General features: G+C 40.9%; 1 protein-coding gene and 1 long non-coding RNA gene across 6 annotated transcripts in view; one reads left to right on the forward strand and one right to left on the reverse strand.

Annotated features, from left to right (window-relative positions):
* EXOC6 (exocyst complex component 6) overlaps positions 1–23,290 on the forward strand; it is a 291,045-nt gene that overhangs the window by 208,909 nt on the left and 58,846 nt on the right. For all 5 annotated transcript variants that reach the window (XM_075612772.1, XM_075612774.1, XM_075612773.1 and 2 more), the window contains one exon: positions 17,966–18,039. In XM_075612772.1, coding sequence (XP_075468887.1) covers positions 17,966–18,039 — 74 coding nt within the window. The remainder of the gene's footprint in view (positions 1–17,965; positions 18,040–23,290) is intronic.
* The window catches only part of LOC142502023 (uncharacterized), a 100,086-nt gene that overhangs the window by 12,656 nt on the left and 64,140 nt on the right, over positions 1–23,290 (reverse strand). The window lies entirely within an intron of this gene.

Raw genomic sequence — 23,290 nt, forward strand, 5'->3', positions numbered from 1 at the left:
ACCATATATGTGTATGTATTGCTTATATAATTAAGATATTCATCCATATTTACATCATATTGTTATAGCATATATATATATATATATTTATTGTATATGTTCTTTAGAGGCGCAGCTTTTTTCTTTGTTGTATATATATATATATATAGTTAAAACTGCAGCAATCTTTAAACGAGACCCTCAATTTCTGATATACGCCTTGATACTTCTTGTTATGCTGGTCAGATCAAATTATTCCCGCCTTAATATTAAAACTAATACCCTTATCATAAATTATAGACTAAAACGTAAGAACATTTGAAAATCACGGTTTATTTTTGGGATAAATTCTTGGTATTACAGGTCTATGGATGCCAAGGCATTTGAGCCTGTATCTGCTATAACATTAACATAAACACAAATGGAAGAAAAATTTAACATTTAGCTAATCCCAGGCTTTCAACTCATTCAGAGAGGACATTAAATACATGTTCTTTGGGCATTTTTACTTTATTACGAAACAAAACATAAATATTTAGAAATGACTTTAGTCACTAAAACTATTTAAGTCATTGGAATAACAGTGGGCAGTTTAGTGAATAAGGTCCTAAATGTACCTTTAATATTGGTCCAGCAGAGATGGCAAATTATACTATTAATATCTTCATTGTGATGTAATAGGTAATATAAAATACACATAAAATGATGTGTACAATTATACATATTGGATATTAGCACTGTTTAACATTTCATCAGGACATGTTCCATTCACAATTGCAGTACTGTATTTGAAATTGTGTTTTTATGATCGGTGCCTAAAAGCTCAACCTTCCGACTCATTTAAAAATTAGTTATGTCAGCTTCAAATAGAAAATAATGCACATCACTCATACAGAATGGCTGAATAATGCACAGCAGATGGTAACCCCCTTCCATCCCAAAGGAGGTCACAATGCAGTGCTTATAAATAGAATGAAAGCTCAAATCCTATATGTTTTAAACCCCATTAAACATTAAAAGACAAACCATCATAGTTGTCGGGATGTCAGACATCCCAAACTAGATCCTTATAATTCGTATAATGTATTATAATGGGATAAATGTAGGCAGGTGCGTTTAATGTGACAGATTAAATATGCATGACCATCTGTACAGGAGAGCTGATGTGACTTGTGCTTCCTTAGGGTAGGATACTAAGCAGATTCGATGCAGTTCTTCTTCCCTGTGTGCTGTAAAACTGATGGTCGTTTCCCTTTCCATTGACTACTGTGATATCCCTCTGCAATATGTCATGTTGACAGAGGGGTGGCCTGTTGACACTTGTACATCACAGACAGAGGTTTTCCTACATTTCCAGCCATGATTTTTGTTAAAATTAATTATATATTAAGGGAAAACTTTTATAAAGCAGTTCTAAGGAATTTCAGATCATCATATATATGATATATTTTGGAAAGCTGTTTGTCTGTCTGTTCGCGATGCATTTGGACACCTCTTACGATATCGTAACCACATTTTGCATCATGTTTCCTGAGATCAAGGAGCAGGTTTGTGGTCTATGTTTGGATACAATTGGACGCCATTTTGAATCAAGATGCTGGACTGAAATTTTCAAAACTGCACCGATTTGAACCAAATTCGGCAGAATTGTAATGTCTACAGCAGAGACTGCGACTATTCTTACACAAACCTGTTGCAATCGAGAAAAAGACTCAGGTACACCCAGGTACATGCTGGATACATGCCTTAAACTAGACCCAGCATTTCCGCATTGATTAATGGCCCATCAGATTAACAGCGGGGGTCCCTGGCAGTCCCATTGAAACTGAATGGGACTGCCAGGGACCCCTGCTGTGTTAATCCTATGGGTCATTAGTCAATGCAGAAATGCCTTAAACTTGCCTTAAACTAGCCAGGTTACACCCAGCACATACCCAGAATGTAACCGTGCTAGTTTAAGGCAAGCTTTAGAATACTCGTGGTCTCGCCTGTATATATACTGTATATAAGTTTCGTGGTCTTGGAGCTATGGCTCTGACAGGCAGAAACACAGGCTCTTTTATTACCGTACATATATACACTTATACCCAGAAACAACATACACAGAGACACACACACACAGACACATATATATATATATATATATATATATATATATATATATATATATATATATATATATATATATATATATATATATATATATATTCAAATGAAAAAATAACGTTGGTAAAGTGTAGTTAAAGTTTGTAAGCAAACCCTTCAAAAGTCTGGAAATGTTGAAGTTAAGGTGACATGTGACCTTAACTCCTACCCTCATGCTTTGCTGTTTTCATGATGCATGATGTCACCAGTGTTGCCACCTTCTGTTGAATCTTAGCCCGGAGACTATTTCCAATCACATATTCATAGACGTAATATTAATCAGCCCCCCCCCCCCCGTCTGATGTAATCCTAATCACATGAAGAAAAAAAAAACTTTATTAATCGGTATACAATATAAATGTGTATACAAATACGTCAAAATACTTCCATATTTCTACATTTTTAAAACCCACAAAACATGACAAATTTGATATTTTTTTTTTTTTTTTGGTTTCAATCTTTTTTATTGCAGTTTCTGAGACATACACAAATTATACTTTACAAAGGGAGAGTCACAGTGAAACCGATACAGCAGGTACAGGAAATATTGGTACAGTATAACATCAACGTTCACATATAAGATATAAATTCAATATATGAATTGAGTATCTCCAGATCTATTGGTTGTTTTCATATTATTCCCTTCATGGATTATTATTGATCTACTAAACTGTAGTCTCGGGTGTGATTACAAAGTGGAGAGAGAAGATAAGATTGAAGAAAGAAAGAATGGAATAACGGAGGGTGGGAAGGAGGGGGGGTGGGGCGAATTGGGAAACGTGGGTTGGGAGGGGAACTTAATAGTGTGAGTGGGCCTGGGGCCTTGCCTCGTTAAATCTTCCTAATTTAGGAGCCAAGGCTCCCATATTCTATAGAACCGCTCAGTAGTTTGGTTTAGTTGGGCAGTCAACTTTTCCAGGTATTTGACTTTGTTTATCCTTTTTACACTGTTTCTTTGGATGGGTGTTAATTTTTCTCCAAACCGCCGCAATGGAGCATCTCGCCGCGGTTAGGATCAAAGATATTAATTTCATCATGGGGAGGGAATATCCACTATAGGTTTGGCCAGCACAAAGGTCAGGGGAGGGGGGAAGTGGGGAGTGGTGGGAGGAGGGGAGGAGAGTGGGGGGAGGGAGGGAGTGGGGGCAGGAGTGGGGGCAATTAGGGGTGGGGGTTGGAGTGGGGGGATGTTTGTGGGGTGATGGGGTGGGGGTTGGTGTGGGGGGAGCAGGGGGGAGTTTGTGGGGTGATGGGATGGGTTGAGGGTGGGAGAGTAAGGGGTTGAAAGAATGGTTTGGAGGGGGGGATGCATGAGGTGTGGTTTCACAAGATATTCTGCACATTGAGTTACATAGAGCATTTAAGAATACATACAAATTGTACATGACTTGCTTACATTTCGGTTAGGTACATAGTAGTGCTTATAAACATAGTTATTATTTCTCATTGGTATCTTGGGAGATACTCTTTGTACCTTGATAGTATAGCTATACCCTTTATTGTTATACCTCTAATCTAGGAAACTATTTAATTATCTCAGGAGCTTATAAAGCTTTGGTAAGTGTTCACATTCAAACCTGCTACTGCTGAGTATTTGTAGGAGTTCCTATGAGATCGCCTAGTTCCAACTCGGTCCTCGGTCGGACTCGCTCCTTCGCGCACTTATAGGACTGACCTCTTGTTAAGCCTCTTCAAAGTTGTTATCTTTCAAGAGCTGGGTGAGGAGCCTCATTTCACGGCGTCTTTCAATAGTGACTTTAGACAAGTCACTAAATATCTGTAGGGATTCTTTTTCATATTGTAAGTCCTGTATTACTCTGCTTGTGAACATTGTTCGCTCTTTCGTGGTGTATGTGTGGAGTCTCACAATAACATCCCTTCTTCTTCTGAGGTCCTCTGACCTGGGGCCTAGCGCCCTGTGAGCGCGGTCCATTTCCAGCTCTTGGGTGCTCAGCTCCGGTACTAGGAGGCGGAATAGCTTGCACAGATATGGGCGCAGAGATTCAGTTGAAATAGTCTCTGGTATATTTCTTATCCGCAGATCCTGCCTGCGTTCCCGGTTTTCCGTGTCCTCCAGGCAGTCCTTCAGTGTGTTGATCTCATGTCCCAGTCTATTTATTTTATCTTCTGCCAATGATTGTGTTTGGAGGATGTCCTCCATTTTGTGTTCCATGGCATCCGTTCTTTCAGGCAGGCTGTTAATATCAGACTTAAGGCCATTTATAGCTGCCCCCGGGTCTTCCTGGAAGCTCTGCCACATCCGCGTGAAGAGCTTCTCCATATATTCTACGGACAGCTCTCTGCAGACTGTGCTGTCCTGCGGCTGCACGCAGGGTAACTCTGAAGGCGCGCACGTGGCGGCGCCATCTTGTGAGTCCTGGTTAGGCTCCACAGTTCGCTGTGTTGTAGAAAAGAACTGGGACACCTATTGATTCTGCGGCTTTTTAGTTTTTCCAGCCATTGCCGGACAGTTGATAAGCTTATTCCTCTAATGGGTGTAAGCTTTTTTGTTTTTTGCGGGAGATACACTTTCTGGTTTGATTTAGTTGGAGGGTCTCATAAGCTCCCGTCCCAGGCGGGCGCCCACGGTGACGTCACCGGAAGTCTCCTGTTTGAACTTTTTAATGAAATAATGTGCAAGTCATTGCTTCATTTTCCGCGGGTGGGGGTTTGCCAAAGTGGGAAGCATCACCTAATGTCTGGAGCAATCCTATCTGTGTGAGCAGCTCTCCAGCAGCGTGCCCAGGAAAGCTCAGGCTGAGCTTGTTGTGCTGCTTTATTAATTTATTGTGGGATATTTTATCTTCTTTTAAACGTCAGTATTTGTATTGTACTTGTATTGCTGGTAATTACTGAGTCTTTTCCCTATACGTGAATCTTTGTGAATCTTTGTCCTAAATGTGGTTATTGCCTGGTGGAGGAGGTAAGTGCAGGGGGCAAGTGCAGCCACCTCTGTGATTCCACCTGGCAGGGTCAGATTGTGTTTTTATTTATTTTTGTTCTTGGTTTGTGCTTGTGCCGGTGGGAGCCTCTAAAGGACACCCCAATCTACCAACGGGCTCAAACCCCCAGGGGCGAGCGGACCTCAGCCATCTCCGGCAAAGAAAATGGCCACCACTCCTCTCCACAGGCTACCCTCCTGGTCTGTCTCCCGACAAGGGGTTCAGGGGCCTTGCTTTGGGACTTCGTATCCGCTGGGCTTATCCTGCTTATGGGGCCGTCTGCCACCTCTTCCTTCTGTCTGATGGATGGCCTCTAATGGGCAGGGGGGGGGGGGTGGGCTGCCTTTGTGATCTGATCAGCAGCAGAGAGAGAGCCTAATCAAGATGTCCGCTCTCTCCCGATCCCCTCCTCAATATATTTTTTTAAATAAATCAGTGTAGTAGTATAAGATAATACTGACTGCAATTTTTTTCTCTCACCCACCCTTCTCATCCTCTCTCATCCCCTCCTCATCCATTCTCCCAATCCCTCCTCATCCTCTCTCTCGCCCTCCTCATCCTCTCTCTCACCCCATCCTCATCCTCTCGCCTTCCCTTCCCTTCCTCCTCATCCTCTCTCTCTCTCACCCCTCTCTTCATCCTCTCTCACACCCCCTCCTCTCACTCCCTCATCTCACCCACCTCCTCCTCATATCACCCCTCTCCTCCTCGCACCCCCTCAACAGTGGCTTTTGTGGAGGAGGGGGAGAAACGCAGGAGAGGAGGACAATGGGAGTAGAACAGAGCGGTGGCAGAGGACGGCGGCGAGAGAAGAAGACGGTGGCCCGCCAAAGCGGTGCAGGAGGAGTTGAAGGGCGGGAGTGAACTTGAAGCAGGGCAGCAAAGTAGGAGGACGGCCGAGGAGTAGCACGCTATTGCAGCCGCAGGCACCAGAAGTCAGTGAAGCCTTCTGGGTCGGACAGCGGGGGCACGCTCCTGCCCGGCCATCCTCTGCTACCCTGCTTTGCTCCTGCTGTTCAACTCCTCTGCGCCACTCTGGCAGTCCTCCATTCTCTCCTCCCGCCACCGCCCGCCAGTTTAAGCACCCCTAGAGTAGATACTTTAAATTGCGAAAAAATATATAAATATACAAAATCTGTTTCGCCCGGAGATTTAAAATCTAAACCTCTAGCCCGGAGATTAATGATGAAACTGATGACATCACAAATGACATGATTCCATCACATCAGAGAATGGAATCTCATTGAACTTGGCTTGCCCACACCTCATCGAGATCAGAGCAATTGACTTAGCCATTAAATGATGAGAGATGATTCAAAAGACAAAAATATAGTTTACTCAACAGCATTAGACTAAAAATACATCATTTTTTTCATTAAGAAACTAACAAATTGAATTATCCATTTATAAATCTCAGTATTTTTAAGTTTCTTAGAATTCCCAAGCAATGCCGGGTACTTCCAGCTAGTAAGCCTATATTTAAGTAAGTGGTGCTATTCCCTAAGGCTGCGGCCACAGTACCTGCGCTGCATGCGCGTCAGCGAGGCTGGCGGCGCGTGCAGCCGATTCCCATGGTCTGCAGGGAGCTGCAGACCAAAAGACGGGGGGGGGGGCGGGACGGGGGTGCGGACGTGACGTCACCCGGCAGGTTCGCCCTCATTGGCTGAACCGCCGGGGGGCGTGGCTTAGCGCTCCATCGCGACTCCTGATCACAATTCTCTTGTAAGCAGGAGTCACTGTCGGCAGAGCGCAGCGCCCCCCCCTCACAGCGGGCCCGGTCCCATTGTGCAGCGGCTATTGTCCCTTTAGCGTCCCCAACAGCGGGCGCTGCAGTAGCCAGCGGGGACCTGGCCTAAGACACCATCTGGTGCCGGAAGACACTTTACATCCTATTCAAATGAACAGGCTTGAAGTTTCTTATTGAATAGCATAGCTTAGTAAATATGAGCCACAATGTAGTATGTACTATAAGAAGTTTTATAACACTTTATCAGCCATAATCACATAAAGGATGTGTCTCTCTTCTTAGCTCATTATGTGGGTTTGCACAGTTTGTATTTTTGTGTTGCTTTTATATATTTATTTGTATGGATGGTGTCACTGTCTCATCAAGGCCAAGGTATTTCAACTTACATTCACAAGTGCTTATGGTGGGGCCCCTGAATATAAAATTTTAGCGTAAAACGCGTAGGTGTCTTTCGATCCCCAAAGTCCGCTTGTGAGAGATGTGCCTGCTGAAATGATTTAATATATGCTGTATGACGGTTGGTGTTTTTAATGAATGTCTAAATGGAGCAGCTGTCTTTTTATGAATCATCCATGTGCACAAATTCTCTGATCAACATCGCAATGTAACCCGACGACAGCGTTTCACTTTCTCTGTTAAGTACAGTGAAGAGAAATTATCTCTCTTCACTATTGTTATCATAGATTAATGCCACTACATTTTAGATCTTCTTTGTAATAAATACTATAATAACCTTTTTTTTTTGTGTACAGGATCATCATGCTACTAACCAGTGCTATAAATGAACCCCTTCTGGTTTAAGATATCTGCAACATATTTGCAATGTCCTCTGTTCTTATATGGGTTATTTGTTTGATGCTTCCCTTCCAGTCGCATATAAAATACCTAAGTATGTTAACGGAGCATTTCCTCCTACTCTGCTTTCTTTTAACCCCCATTTTTGGTCCAATATGATGCTGAAATCATTGGTTGGGGATTCCTGTTGGATGGCCATTTAAATCCCCTTTAAAACCATGAGGTAATGCTGGTAACTTTACCAGTAAGTATCCCAGAAACTGGCAAGGACGGGAGGGGGGAGGGGGTGCGGGGGGAGAGCTGAAAATATCGCTGTCCAGGTCTTGTGGACCCAAGAGTACAAACCATGTAAAAAAAAATGGAAGTTAATTAGGGTGGATTGCCCCTTTAAGTAGATGGAAGCAGATTTAGACTGTGTTTATCTTAACTTTTGGAACACAATAGTTACATTTCGGTTTCTATGACTTATGTTTGGGAAGCTTTTCTCCAGAATATACAGGGGTATAATGCAGGATAGCATGAGCCCTTAAGCCATCTAGGACAGACATTTATGTCAAAGGGTCATTCAAGCACAGGCATGTGGATACTGAAAAGTCCACTTGATCAACATGATCCTGGTTTCCAGTCTTATTGGTTTACTTTTTGCAGACTTCTCCATTACCTGATTTTTTTAATGTAGTGTATGTATTAGTCTTTCCTGAATCAATGGGTACCCAAGCTAACTCACTAAATAACTGATCCCTTCTCCATACACACTGAATAACTGATCCCTTCTCCATACACACTGAATAACTGATCCCTTCTCCATACACACTGAATAACTGATCCCTTCTCCATACACACTGAATAACTGATCCCTTCTCCATACACACTGAATAACTGATCCCTTCTCCATACACACTGAATAACTGATCCCTTCTCCATACACACTGAATAACTGATCCCTTCTCCATACTCACCGAATAACTGATCCCTTCTTCATACACACTGAATAACTGATCTATTCTCCATACACACTGAATAACTGATCCCTTCTCCATACACACTGAATCACTTATCCCTTCTCCATACACACTGAATAACTGATCCCTTCTCCTTACATACTGAATAACTGATCCATTCTCCTTACATACTAAGGGCCTAATTCTATATAATCGGATGGGGCTATTTTCTGGACTTCAATGTGGATTTTTGTCTGAAAACGATCTGAACTGCTGCATCGGACTATATACAATGGCCCCCTAAATAAGTGATCCATTCTACATACACAGTAAATACCTTAATTCTCTTGTCTTTTGTCACCTTACCTATTGATGACAGGACACTGGTAGAGATGTAGTAGCCATACGAATCGCCTGATTTGGGTATTCCAGCAAAAACCAATTCTTTCTAACTTATTTCTTACTTACTTAAATGAGATTGTACGCCAGGGGTGGGCAACTCCAGTCCTCAAGGGCCACCAACAAGTCAGGTTTTCAGGATACCCCTGCTTCAGCACAGGTAGCTCAATCAGTGGCTCAGTCGAAGACTGCACCAACTATGCTGAAGCAGGGATATCCCTAATACCTGTCCTGGTGGTGGCCCTTGAGGACTGGAGTTGCACACCCCTGTCCTACACCATGAGTATCCATTGTACCAACTGGAATCTCAATTGCTTGTGCTCCCCTTCATTATTGTTTCCATTGGAGCAAAAATATCATTTATAATGTCATATTTTTATGATTTTTGTCTCATACCACATGCCTTTCATAGCACTGCAAAAAGGCAGTTGTCTTTTAACACTGTCGCTGTCAGAGGAGCAATGCGCTGCATCCCCTTCTATCTGTGAAAGGGCTAAACAACTGGCTGTTTCCATTTGCTTTGCGCCAAGGCACAGGTTTGGTATTCATGTGAAGCAGGAATTGATATCTTGAATATTGTACTATTCTGCAACAGTTGTTAAGATATGTTGACAAAGTAACTTGAATTTAATTTGTGTAGCCATGGCTGGTTCTGGCTATACTTGTGACCCCCCCGCCAACCCCCCTCCTGTCATGTAAGTACCTGGTAGCTGTGGCAGGCTATCATCTTGGGTTTTCCCCATCCAAAGGCAGCCTCTCTGAGTGACAGGGGTGGAGGTGGAACTTGGTCTGTGTGCAGCCAATCCGGGTGCAGACCTTGTGCCCTCCCCCTCTGTGCTAGAGAGGAAGTCATTCCAAATTATAGTAAGTCTGGGTCTCTCCCCCTTGGGATTGAGACGTGCCCCTGAGCCCCTTATGGGGCTGGCTGGAGATAAAGATCCAACAGATTGCAAGACCTCAATTCTAATAGAAGGCCAGGTACCATCCAGAGGTTTGTCCTGTCTCTGCAGAGAACGTATCCACTGTACTGATATTAGTGGATGCTAATATAGAGGATCCTGTTTTATATACCCCTGCCTAAGTCTTCAGTGTATTGGGTATGGGTATGCTTGATGAGTTTCACTGTGGAGACGCTAGCACATGAGAAGGAAGAAGAATAAGACATCCAAAAGCCTGTCCTGTTTCCCCATACCAACGCGGACCCTCAGCAACAGGTACTAAGCACCACACCACTAGCAAAAGGCCAGATCTCCCAGAGGGGGAGGGGGGGAAAGCTGCGTTAGATTTTCATAAAAGATAATTTATGCTGTAATAAGGATGGGCAAGCAGGGTTACTGGCTCTGCTCTTCTTTAACCCAGGCTGTGATGAAAAGCTGTGTAATGCGGCAGACATCAGGGTATAAGGATCCATGTTAAAATGGACAAGAAGTAAAGAGTGACACACTATGAGTGCTCATTTGCATGTCATTACCCAGAATCCCTGGCTGCAGCGCAACACTGTTTGCTAAGAGATAATGGGGAAAGACAGTCTGTGACATGCAAATGTTCCACACGTGATATTTTTATTTACTGTACGGTGGAGGGGTTTTGTCACTTTTTTCACCCACCATAACTTTTTATTAATAAATTATAACTAATATCGGGTGGTAATCCAAACTTTGCAAACTTCAAAGTCCATCGGGATGTCCAAATCAAACTTTGTAAACATTTTTCAAACCCCAAGGAAGGCTCATCCTCCATTTCCTTTTTTAATTTTTTTATTTGTAGAAACTGGGCACATTTTTGGGTTGGCAAACAGAAACCCGCAAACTTTTGCACAAATATTCCAACTTAGAAAACAAATTCCATCTCATTTTGAGCTTTCCCCATCATTTATTATAAAAGTAAAACCAATCGAGTTCCGGCAGAGCAAAAACACGGTAGGCAAAGTGCCCACCCTTCATCTATAAAGAACCAAATGATGGCCCCGTGAGAGGTATCACAGCCTACAACAAATCCACATGTGCATAAAAGCAATGCACCTATCCCAGAACTGCCAAGAAAGTGGAGTCTGTCTCTTTCAGACCCATTTGTGTGTCTTAGCTCTCTCGCTCTCAATCTCTCTCTCAATCCTCGCTCCTACTTCTTTTTATCCCTTCATCTCTCTAAACCCTTTTGTTATTGTCCATCTAGCTTATCTCTGTAAGGGGCTTATTCAATAAGTCCGATCGGCCAAAAACTCCCGTTCAAGTCTATAGGAGTTTTTAGGATGACCATGGTGCAATCAACAGCTTCGGAGTTTACAGAATAGCCCCTATATCAGTGACCCGTAACCATATAGAAAACATACAGTAAATATGTAGTGCATCATTAGTCACACCAGATCTGAAAAATAATCAATGCATTGTGAATTTACCTATGTTACATGGGAATAATGTATTGGCTCATTACCAGCAGATTATGATGTGGGTTTTTTTTTTCTTAGGATAGGGCAAATAACGATCTTATCCCATTGATATTAGTCTTACCTGGACATCCCTGTAGTAACATTGCACTTTAGAGATAAAGAAAGACATTCCAGGTCTCTGTAGATTGTGGTTCCTAAGAGGCTTACACACCTGATGTTAAGCTAACTCCCACTTTAGGAGTTTCTCTTTAATTGTTGTTTGGCTAGAGGTAGAGTTTTTATTGAGCAAATGCTGTAACAAAAGCAGATGTTTAAAAATATGTTGACAGCCATGGAATTAGTATCATTCAAAATCCTTCAGTAATCGTGCCCCTCAAGGCAAAAAAAAAAAATAAGCTTCTTCTATGATTATAGCATATTGCATGTTTTTGAACTCTGAGCAGGAAAGCTCTTCAAAATGTAATTGTAATTGGGAATGAAGGTGATTAACTGACAGGCAAAGAATCAAGGTTTAATAGAGTATGTGTAGTAATGGGTCTGGTGTGCAAGTTGTTACGTTGGTATCGAAGGTGCATTCATTCCTAGTCTTGCTCGAATAAAATCTCGGTCAATTGCACCAAGAAAACAAACAATAGGTAATTATGGATCTTTCTGTGGATCACATTTAATATGGCCTGCTTCCATGATATTTTCCAAGAGTGTGACAAGACATGGAATAGTGGATTTGCCTTCATCTGATATATTTTTAAAGGTCACCGGTGCTTCTGGGCCTACTTTTTAATACAGTTGGGAAGTTTCCTATCTGCTAACTCTGTGCAAAAACCGTGCCCTTGATGATATGAGCAATGCGAAAAAGGATAAGCGCTGCACACCAAAGTGTTAGCGTTCATAAATACTTATGTTATTTTCATATCCGTATGCCCTGTCTTCCAGCTTTCTTCCCATCACCCTGGACTTGATGATATGAGGACATTGTTATTGTTTTCAATGGAAATGTTTTGCCTTGATAAACCTGCTGCCGTTTGTTGCCCCCGTTTTGCAGCCGGGAGACTCAAATCAATAACCTAGTAAATATTATAGAGTATAGTTCTATCAGTGATTAAAAAAGAGAGGAGGATGTGATTAGTTAAGGAATAAGACAGATATTTTGATGTGTTTTGGGTTAATACTCCTTTGGACTAGTAAACCTTTTTTTTAGTTGAAGAAAGTGTAGTTCTTTGTAGACTATATGGCATATTGTTCAACAATAAACACTATACATGATGTTTTTGTACATGAAGTAATAAAGCCAATTGAGGCTGTTTATCGAAGTCGCAAAACTGCAAAATTTGTGCAAAAGTTGTACAGAAAACCGCATTATATTTATATAAATATAAAAAATCCTATAAAAATATATACTGTAGGATTTAAAAAAAAAACTGCCTGAGAGACTTCCGGTGATGTCACAGGAGAAGGTTGACTAGAAGAGGAGCTCCTGAGACCCTCTCATAGCATCTCAATAAAGAAAGCTTTTTCCGCTTATTCCCACCCCGCTTTCTGGACAAGGCTGTCGCCAACGAAGCCTAGCAATGACTAGTAATATAAAAAGGCAAACAAGCCAAGATGTTTCCCGGTATTTTGGGGTAACTCAGCACTCCGTAGGTTCGGGCTTGGACACCCAAGATGGCGACGGAGCGCGTGTGCTGCCCGATAAAGACCGGGAACAAGCGCTCCCAATCCCTGAAGGAGAACAGCTCATAAACATTTATATGGAGGCCCTTTTCATAAGAATGAGATAAGAATTCCAGGATGAACTGAAGAACGCCATTAGCGAAATTAGAACAGATATATCCTCACTGACCCAAAGACCAAAGGGGTTGGAATCTAAAATGAAATCTAAAATGGAGGAGTCAATTCAACAGCAATCAACTGCAGAGGATGAAATAACAAGACTTGGCCACGAGATAAACTCCTTGAAATGAAAGATGGGCTAGAAGACCAGGAGAACAGGGACAGACAACAAAACTTGAGAGTCAGAAATATCCCGGAGACAGTCCAGACGGAGAATCTCTGAATGTATCTTACCAAGCTTTTCAACGTATTAGTCCCTGATCTAAAAGAACAAGAACTGGAATTCGATCGAGCTCACAGGGCTGTAGGTCCCAGATTTGAAGATCCCAAGCGGCGCAGAGACGTCATAGTGAAATTTCATTATTTACCAAAGAGAGAATTATATCTACCAGCAAGGTCACGGGTGAGGTCTTATTGGAAAATGATTCCGTCCAAATTTTTTATGACTTATCAAAAGTCACTATAGCCAAGCGACACGAGCTGAGGCCCCTCATCCTACTACTGAAAGACAAAGGCATCCGGTATAGGTGGGGGTTCCCCTTTAATGGCTGCGAGCTCTAAGCCTTGTAGAACTACCAAGGATTAAAATATATGAACATACCTAGCATAACTGACCAGGGGGATCCCGCCCTCTATTTCAGAACCTAACCCACCTCAATTGTCACCTCTACTTACCGAGGGAACACGAGCGGAACCACCAACAAGAGGCCAACTGGCTCCACCAGATGCGATGAAGAGAGGTTCGTTGCCAAGAAGCCAAACCTCCCCTCTTTTTTTCTTCCTTCTGTTCTCTTCTTAAGCTTTTCGGGCGAGCAGGAGAGGATCGATATGCTTCCCCCAGACTGGGGAGGGAACAGACCTAGGCCCTTCTCTATCTTGCCACCAACAGAAGGCTGGAATGTTTTTTGGGGTCTCAAGTAGGGAGGGTGGGAGGAGCTGAGGAGCCGGACTGGACATTTGAACTCTCCCCAAGATAAGAAGCCCATGTTACCGTGGGCCCCCTCCGAAACCACGCTGGACCTTCGGGTCTATGAAGCTCTCCCCCGAACCCTAAGTGTGTTTCGACAACTCCAGGTTTGAGCTAAGACCTCTCCGATTCAGATAAGATAACCCGAGGACTCTGGTGGGGTGCCCCCTACAGGATCCATTGCTGTTCAATGCTTCCTATATCCTGTTTATCACAAATGTTTACTGTATTATGCTCACTGTTTATTTTTAGATTGCGCTTATACCCCATTTATCTCAGAAGTCCCAAAAAGTTTAAATGTAAGGCAGTCCACATCCTCAACACACAAGAGCCCCTGTTCCCGTCATGCCCCACTGTCTTCCCTGCCCCTGAAAACCCCCCCTCCACACCACCTGCACATCTCCACCCTTTTTCCCCTGCTTATCGTAGCAAAGGGTTCAAAATATTAACTTCATGGAGTGTATAGCTCTACTTCTACCTCACTAGTTTCAATAATATGTGTTATAATGTGCTAGGATCTCCAAATCTATGTCTAATGCCTGAGATCCCTTGAGGAGCAAACTTCCTTTTTTTATCTATGAATGTGTATGTATAGATACCCCTCCCCTCTCCTCTCCCCTCCCCTCTCCTCTCGCTGCTCAACACTGATCTTAAAAGGTATAGCAAGATACTGGCAAATAGGCTAAACCCAATTCTGCCCAGATTCATTCATATAGATCAAGTGGGATTTGTGTCGGGGAGACAGGCCTCTGATAATACTCGAAAGATTATAGATATAATTGACCATGTGCATCTCACCGATACTAAAGCCATCCTGTTGAGCCTCGATGCTGAAAAAGCGTTTGACAGGATAGACTGGGCATTCCTGGACAGAGCAATGGAGAGGTTTGGGTTCACAGGCCCCTTCCTAGAGAGGGTTACAGCTTTTTATCGGAATCCCATAGCCCTGGTTAAACTTCCAGTAAACAATTTAGACTTGATTGAGATCAAGAGCAGAACTAGACAGGGATGCCCATTGTCCCCCCTCCTCTTCGCACTATCAATCGATACACTTGCCTCAAGAATTCAAGATGATATAAATATTCGGGGTATCACAATTGGCGATGTAAATGATACAATTTCACTATTCGCTGATGATATAATACTATCCTTAGCTATCCCCCAAACATCCCTACCAAACCTTCAATCTCTCCTAACAGAGTTTGGCAACATTTCAGGTTACAAAATTAATAATGACAAATCAGAGGCATTAAACTTATCCCTTCCAGCCCCAGAAATGAAACTACTACAACTGAATTTCAATTACAAGTGAAGCTCCTCCCATATTAAATATCTAGGGGTTAATATTGCATAATCCTATAGCGCCTTATAGCACTGCAACTATCCCCCCCCCTGTTTGACAAGATCAAAAACTTGGGGTAAGTTCCAGATATCATGAATTGGGAGAATAGCCTCGGTAGAAATGAATACTCTCCCTAGACTGCTTTATTACTTCCAAACACTCCCAATCCAGAGACCATGACATAAACTAAAGGACCTACAAAGTAGGATCTTTCAGTTTATTTGGCAAGTTAAAAGACAGAGGACGGCCAGGTCGGTTATGCTGGCCTCGAGGACGAGGGGGGGCATGGGGGGTTCCGGATGTGTCGAGATACTATCAGGCGGCTCAGCTTAAGCAGGTGGTGATCTGGAGCGCAGATCCGGATCTGTTTTGCTGGCTTGCTATAGAATCCCGATACGCGGGGACCTCCTCTCTGCCATTGTTTCTCTGGTCGGCGAAGATCTGGGAACCTACTGCCAGGGTGTTCAAGTTGGGGCCGATGAGGTGCACATGGAATATTTGTAGTAAAACCAAAACAAAATATAAACTTGCGTCCTCCCCATCACAACTATTCCCTATCTTTGATCATCCGAATTTTCCGACAGGGTGCGAATCGAGACAATTTGACCAATTCCACACCAAAAATATTAAGATAATAGCGGACTTTGTCACAAAAGGAAAGATTCTCACCTTCCAGGAACTCTGTCTCAAATAAAGGCCCCAAACCTCCACATGTTTACATTTCTCCAAATCCGACACTACCTCCATACAATCTCCCAGACTCTCGTCTTTTCCAAACTCACAAACTTTGAGTTTCTTTGTCGGAAAGATATCTATCAAAAGGGATTGATCTCGGGAATATATCTGGGGATGGAGTTGTCAATAAATACCCAGATCATAAGTATATGGCCAAATGGGCAGAAGACCTCAACTTAGAAATAGATAGGGGTGACGGGGAGGATATTTGGGAATCAGCAGCAAAAACCTCCATCTGCACATCAACTAAAGAGAATATATATAGAATCTTATTCCAGTGGTACCTTACCCCAAATAGACTAAGTCAGATTTACCCAGAGGCTTCCGACCTGTGTTGGAGGGGTTGCGGGTAGAGGGGTGATATGCTACACATTTGGTGAACATGCCCACCATCCAAAAAATTTGGACTATGGTCCAAAAAATCCTCAAGGATATAGCTAAACTCACAATCCCAGTAGACCCACTGATCTTCCTATTGGCTAAATCAGTAGAGAATATTGACCACCTGCTAAGACGGCTGATCTAACTTATACTAACAGCAGCAAGATGCTCAATAGCGGCCGCATGGAAGAAACGTGCCCCTCCTTCTAGACAGACTGTAGAGAAACGGTTAAATGATATAATGCTCATAGAAAAGCTGACCGCTTTCCTGAACCAATCTATTGACGAATTTCACAAACCTGGGACCCTTGGCTTGAAAGATAAGACAAGACGAGATACGGGTGTTTAGGCTAAAGCGATTTATTATAGTCTAGCCTTTGTACCTAAAACTGTCTCTTAATGAGCCACTCTCCATGACTAAAGGCGGAAGGGGAGGCTAGGAGACCCCCTACTTCCCTGCCCCCCCCCTTTCTCTTCTTTTTTTTCCTTCCTTCTCCCTTCCCCCTTTTCCTACCTCCTCTCAACCCTGCTCTTTCTATCCTTTTTCCTTGTTAGTATACCTTGTATGCAACCTACTCTTAAAGGTAAATCAGGTGAACTGAGCTCAAGCTCTAACCAAATTGCTCAGGCTTACTCACCAAGATACACTCTAAATGATATTGTGTGTGACCCAATGGGTATGAAATCGACCTGTGTGACAATTTTCTGTACCATGTAACCTGCTTACCTCTGTATACTGTTATTTTTTCTTTAAACCAATAAAAAAAATTGAAACAAAAAAAAAAAAACACAGTGCCCTATTTTACTGCTGAGAAACTTGAAAAAATACAGTATACTCTCATGTGTTTCCTTCATGTTAGCCATGGCTAGGATTGCTCTTCAAGTAGAGAGGTTTCCAAACCTCTGTACTGAACACTATAATTTTATCTATGAAGAATTCTCATGTCCCCTAAAAGGTTTCACACCCTACAAGTCTGCACTCCAGGACTGTTAGGTTTTGAGCTACATTACATTTTTTTTTTTACAAACGACTCTTACCTTATTGTAAAATTATCCTCCAGATTTTATTTTTATTTTGGAGACATATTGGCTTATAAGTACAAGGGAAACTGCTTTACAACTTGTATATATCTTATGTTATTTATTACTAATAGCATATGCTGTATAATTTGTAACTGCATGTTGCTGTTAAATGCAAACATGTGAAGGTGACTGTTTTCATTGTATCAACTCCATGTATACAATTATTAAATACACGTATTAAAAAGTATTGATATTTGTAATGCTCAATATGCATTGTCATTTTTTTTTATAATGCCTAATACTTACCAGTGAGATTAAGGTTATTTATTTATTTGTATTATTTTCACTTATAGTGTTTGCGAGTTCAGACCCTGTACCAGGATTTCAAGAGGACACTCTGCAGTTAGCGTTCATCGATCTCAGACAAGTAAGTCGTCAATTTGATTCCTGTCGCATGTCTGTAATTTGTACCTATAGAAAAAAATTCTGTTTGACCGTAACCCCTTTGGTCTTTGATAAATCTACAACAGGAGAGAGCAATGTAGGATTGCCCCACAGAGATAGTTCATTCTATCATAGGGCTTGGTACATCGACGTTCAAATTCCAGCACAAAAAAAGTCTACTTCAAATAATTGTTTTTAGATATTTGGACATATCCATGGTTGGATATAATGGACGTCATTGACTATATATATATATAGTCAATGACGTCCATTATATATATATATATATATATATTTTTTTTTTTTATGGGTGAACCGTCAGTTGCTAAGTAATGTAACAGCAATGCTAATTATTTTGTTACAAATTGCCTGTTAAAATCCCATTAGTTTTTGCCTAACTTCTTGTTTAGAAACATTGTAAAGTTAAGTACATTTGTTTGCTCTTAATTTGCCAGCAGTGGTAACCCCATCACAGTCCATTGCATGTCAGGAACAAAGTTATTGTACTGATTCCTAGTATTAAAAGACAAAAATAGGATGTACAATTATTTGTATAAATAAACACGCTGTGCTCTCTAAAATCAGGAGTCACGGAGGCACAAACTTTTTTAATCCTGTGAAACCAAACAAAGATGAACACACATATTTAAATGAACCCCATTGAAATGTTAATTTGTCACATTCATATGTTAAAAAAAAAAAAAGAAGTCCTCTTACTAACATATTTAACATTTATCCCATCATTCAGTGTATCCTAAAACACCCACCGTCTTTTAGCTTTCAAGAATGGAATTGGACACCGGGGCCTAGAAAAACATAACTTTACAAACACTTAAGTTACATCTTTAAGAGTCTCGTGGGTTTATTGGGTCTGATGTCAGGGTTAGGGAAATTATTTGAGTCCCCTGAGCCTTATAGTTGGAAACTAGAGAATCTTATTTTGAAGGAAAACCTTGCAGAGAGGTTAGAGTTTACAAAATGGTTCACTTAGTAAGAACAGTTGACAATTTAGTAGAATAACATTTTAAAGTTGTTTGGGTCAAAGAATATTCCAAGCTAAAAATATCCCACATGTCCAATGTCCCTATATTCAATCAGCAGTGAATATTATAGAAGTGTTTTAGAAATCCCTGTTAATTTACATTAAGGAGACTGCCAATGTCATAATTTATATCGGTGTAACTAATGTGTGAATGAAGAAGAAATGCAAGAATGTCACAAATGAAAGGGGGTCTAGATATAAATACTCTGAATTTTAATAAGGTTAAAACATCTTTTAAATGAGTGCTGTATTGTTTACGAAGGACCCATTTTCGTGAACTCGAGATCACAACCTCACATTTTCGTCCGAAAAACCCTTATTGATTTAAATGAGGATGTTCGACTCAAAACGGTCGTTATAGATGTTGTTTTACATTAGTAATGGCAGAGTTCTTCTTTAACCATATACTACGGCTTTCCTAGTTTGTGGAAAGCTGTTGACAAATGCTGTTTTTTTTTCATCCAATATTTGGATGTGTTGAGGAAAAGCAAGACAGTCCCAAAATACCACTAGCCCCGTGAAAGTGTAACAATGCTTACATCACACATTCAGTCTATTTAAGAATTTGTGTTCAGCATCACAGACAGTGCAGAAATGCTTAATATTTGCCTAGAGATATGGAAATAATTGAAACCTGAGTTATAGACATTTTAAGGTAACTATCAATGTATCTCTTTCCAAATTCATGCAAATGATAGATTAAAAAGTACAGAGATTTCAGAATACACCAAATGAGCTTTCAAGATGTCCTTTCATACTGCGTGTTGTTCTTGATCCTCTCGGCTTACCGACTGAATGTCCACATATAGAAGAATCAATCAGGCACCGATGTCAATCATTGCTGCTTCTCTGTCCCTCCTGCATAGCTTCCTCTTCAAATATGACACTATTCTTAGAGGTTGATCGAGGTGGTCCTTAAATATGTATGGTGGTCATCACTTATTCACTGTTAAGTTTTGAATTTGTTTTTAAATGTAGCCCGATGTTACACAATGGCTTTGGAGATCCCAAAAACCCACATAGCAGTGACAAAATTAGACAGTGGATATTTTCATACTACACTGTTTAGTTACTGATTCATGCACATCAGTATATCAGCTCCCTCAAGGAACTATACATATATACAATGTGGCTGCTGAATGATATCTTCATATATGTTTCATAGGAAACAAACAGTTGTATAGATTACTATCTAAGCATCATTATGGTATTTCACCTCAATCCCCTTTCTGTTTGTCTTTTTGGGGGGTTCCACTTGTATTAATATGCTGAATGACAGCTTTTTTCAAGCATTCGTTAAAAGGCAACGGAGTCTGTTGAGAATTCCTTGAAAAGGTCAAGCTTCTGTTTTATGGTTCACATTTGATACTGTTGCTAGCATTCTAGGATGTGAAAGATAAGGAAGTTGGTCCAGTAGTAAGGTTTTTTTCCTGCCCACCCGGTCAGCTCCCCCAGGTCAAACCCCTGATGTGTCTTGCTCTTCATAGAAGAGTTGATGACAGGTAGGGACTGGTACAAGGGAGAGCTTGAACCATATCAAAGCTCTGAAGCAGGAGAATAGGGACTTAGAGAGAGACTGCAGCTCAAACTTGGATCAGCAGGATTGCCCTTTTTTAAAAAGAGGGCCTGACCTGTGATTGAAAAAAAATCTTGATCTTCCTGCCAATCACAATCTTGTTAATGGAAGACAGTTATCTCAACAACCGCTCCTTGTTTCCGTTCTACACAAGAACAATGTGTAGGATTAACTGGGATAATGGATAATATCTCATAAATGCCTTTGTTTAGGGGTAGCTCTGCAATTTACACTATCTTCATAATCATATTTCTCTGACAATGAAAAACTTTACCAATAGTTGTACTGTATGAAAATAGCTGAGACATAATTTAAAGAGGTAATCCAAGCAATGTTCTACATGTGTTCTTTTTTTACACACACACACACACACACACACACACACACACACACACACACACACACACACACACACACACACACACACACACACACACACACACACGAACAAAAAACAAAAAGAAGCGCAGGCTCCAAAGCATATAACTGTATAAAATAAACGTGCATTTAATAGAACAAGCAGCCCCAAGGAATTGCACTTACAGAATATTAAAGCAAACACACATTGGAGAGAAATCTCTGTTGGAGTCATCCACGGGGGTGGGGGAGTCTGGAATAAACAGGGTGCACCTGATCAGTTGATAGCCATATACAGCTCCTGCCACGAGCTGGCTCCGATCCGCTGTGTCTCACAGTGCCTCTATGTCTTCTGCTCCTGCTTCGGTTAGGTACCGGCAATGAAATAATCAGCTGGCTATGTTGCTGAGATGCCAGAGAACGCCTCGTGCACGCACCCACACTTGATGATGTCACCGTCCCTACACGTTTCGTCACGCCTCGTGACTTCGTCAGGGGTGTTTGATTGGTCCACAACAGCCAATTAAATAGGCTGAGATCCAAGTAAAGTTATTCTCACAATAGAATCTGCTGATACTGATTCAACAGATTTCATAAATTACATACTTCATGTGTGCTTGATAAATACAATAATAACATATAAACAATACTAAATTGTTAGATTGTCCACACCATACATAAAGAATACCTTAACAAATACTTCAAAATTTGTCCTAGATAGCAGTTAACACTAATTAATAATACTACAGACATTAAACATGAACCTATTGTGAAACCAATCCTAAAGTAATTTGATATAGAACCAATAATAATCATTCATTGAAAACTTTACAATTAACTATATCTATATAAACATAATAATTATTACCATTTATTAAAAAACACAAACTCTTGATATATGGTGGGAACAATGCAACACCAACACTTGCAATTAATAATAATAAACACTTAAATAATACATTTTAAAAAAAATAACATTAGCAATCCTAAATGGGATAAAAATGATATTAATTAAAATTGTTATTGTGTTTAAAAATAATAAGAACAATTAATATTAACCTAAATGTAAACTCCAGACTAATGCCCAGCAACTAAATATCAAACTTGAGTTGTCAGATACAAGAGTGCAAAAGATACAGAAACAAACTTCCAGAGACAGAAGACTAAAGAACCTCCTACAACAGGTAGCTCATATAAACATAGACGAACATAGAGATCAATATTGAACCATAAGCAGTGAGACAAGGACAGCAGAACAAACGGAACTAGGCCAGTATACTTGTGTCTATACACTCATCGAGACCTTTGGTGAAAGTGTATCGAGAGATTATATCCAAAAGGATTCTCTCATACACAGTGATTTGAATCTATACCCTCCTAGTTTGGTTTTGGGAATACTCTCAATCCCCATAATTTTGAGCCCACTTGGATCTTTAGAGTGGACCTGAGCGAAATGGCGTGCTAACAGCGAGCATTATCTTATAAGGGTCCATGTAAAAATGGATTTCAGGCAAAAGGTGTGTGCTCATTTGCATGTCATTTCCCAGAATCCCTTGCTGCAGTGGAAGCACTGTATGCTAGGTGATAGTGGTGAAAGGCAGGGTTGCAGACTTGTCGAAGACATGTGAATGTGCTCACAAGTGATCTTTTTATATGCTATACAGTGGAGGTTTCTTGTTGCCTTTTTTACTCACCATATTTTAAAATGTATATGGTAAATCCTACAGCCTTGAAAATTGCAAAGCCAGTACAACCAACCTCACACTGATGAGACCAATTAAGGTTGAAACATGCCTGTGAGTGGTTTCTCTGGCTTTGGATCTGATTCCCATGCTGTGCTTAAAAGCTGTTGATTTCAGGCAAAAGGTGACATGGTGTGCTCATTTGCATGCTGCAGTGGAAGCACTGTATGCTAGGTGATAATGGTGAAAGGCAGGGTTACAGACCTGTCTAAGATATGTGAATGTGCTCACAAGTGATATATATATATATGTAGAGGTATCAGTACCGTGTTAGCCGAGCTTCAATAATCAAAAAATAAATAGATGATACCGTTCTGTGGCCAGAACGGTATCATCTATTTATTTTTTGATTATATATATAATAAAAAAATGCAGTAAGTATTATCTAATGCTACACAACTGATATATATATATATATATATATATATATATATATATATATATATATATATATATATAGAACGGTATCATCTATTTATTTTTTGATTATATATATAATAAAAAAATGCAGTAAGTA

This window comes from Ascaphus truei, chromosome 8 (assembly GCF_040206685.1).
Source record: "Ascaphus truei isolate aAscTru1 chromosome 8, aAscTru1.hap1, whole genome shotgun sequence".
NCBI classification, from domain to species: domain Eukaryota; kingdom Metazoa; phylum Chordata; class Amphibia; order Anura; family Ascaphidae; genus Ascaphus; species Ascaphus truei.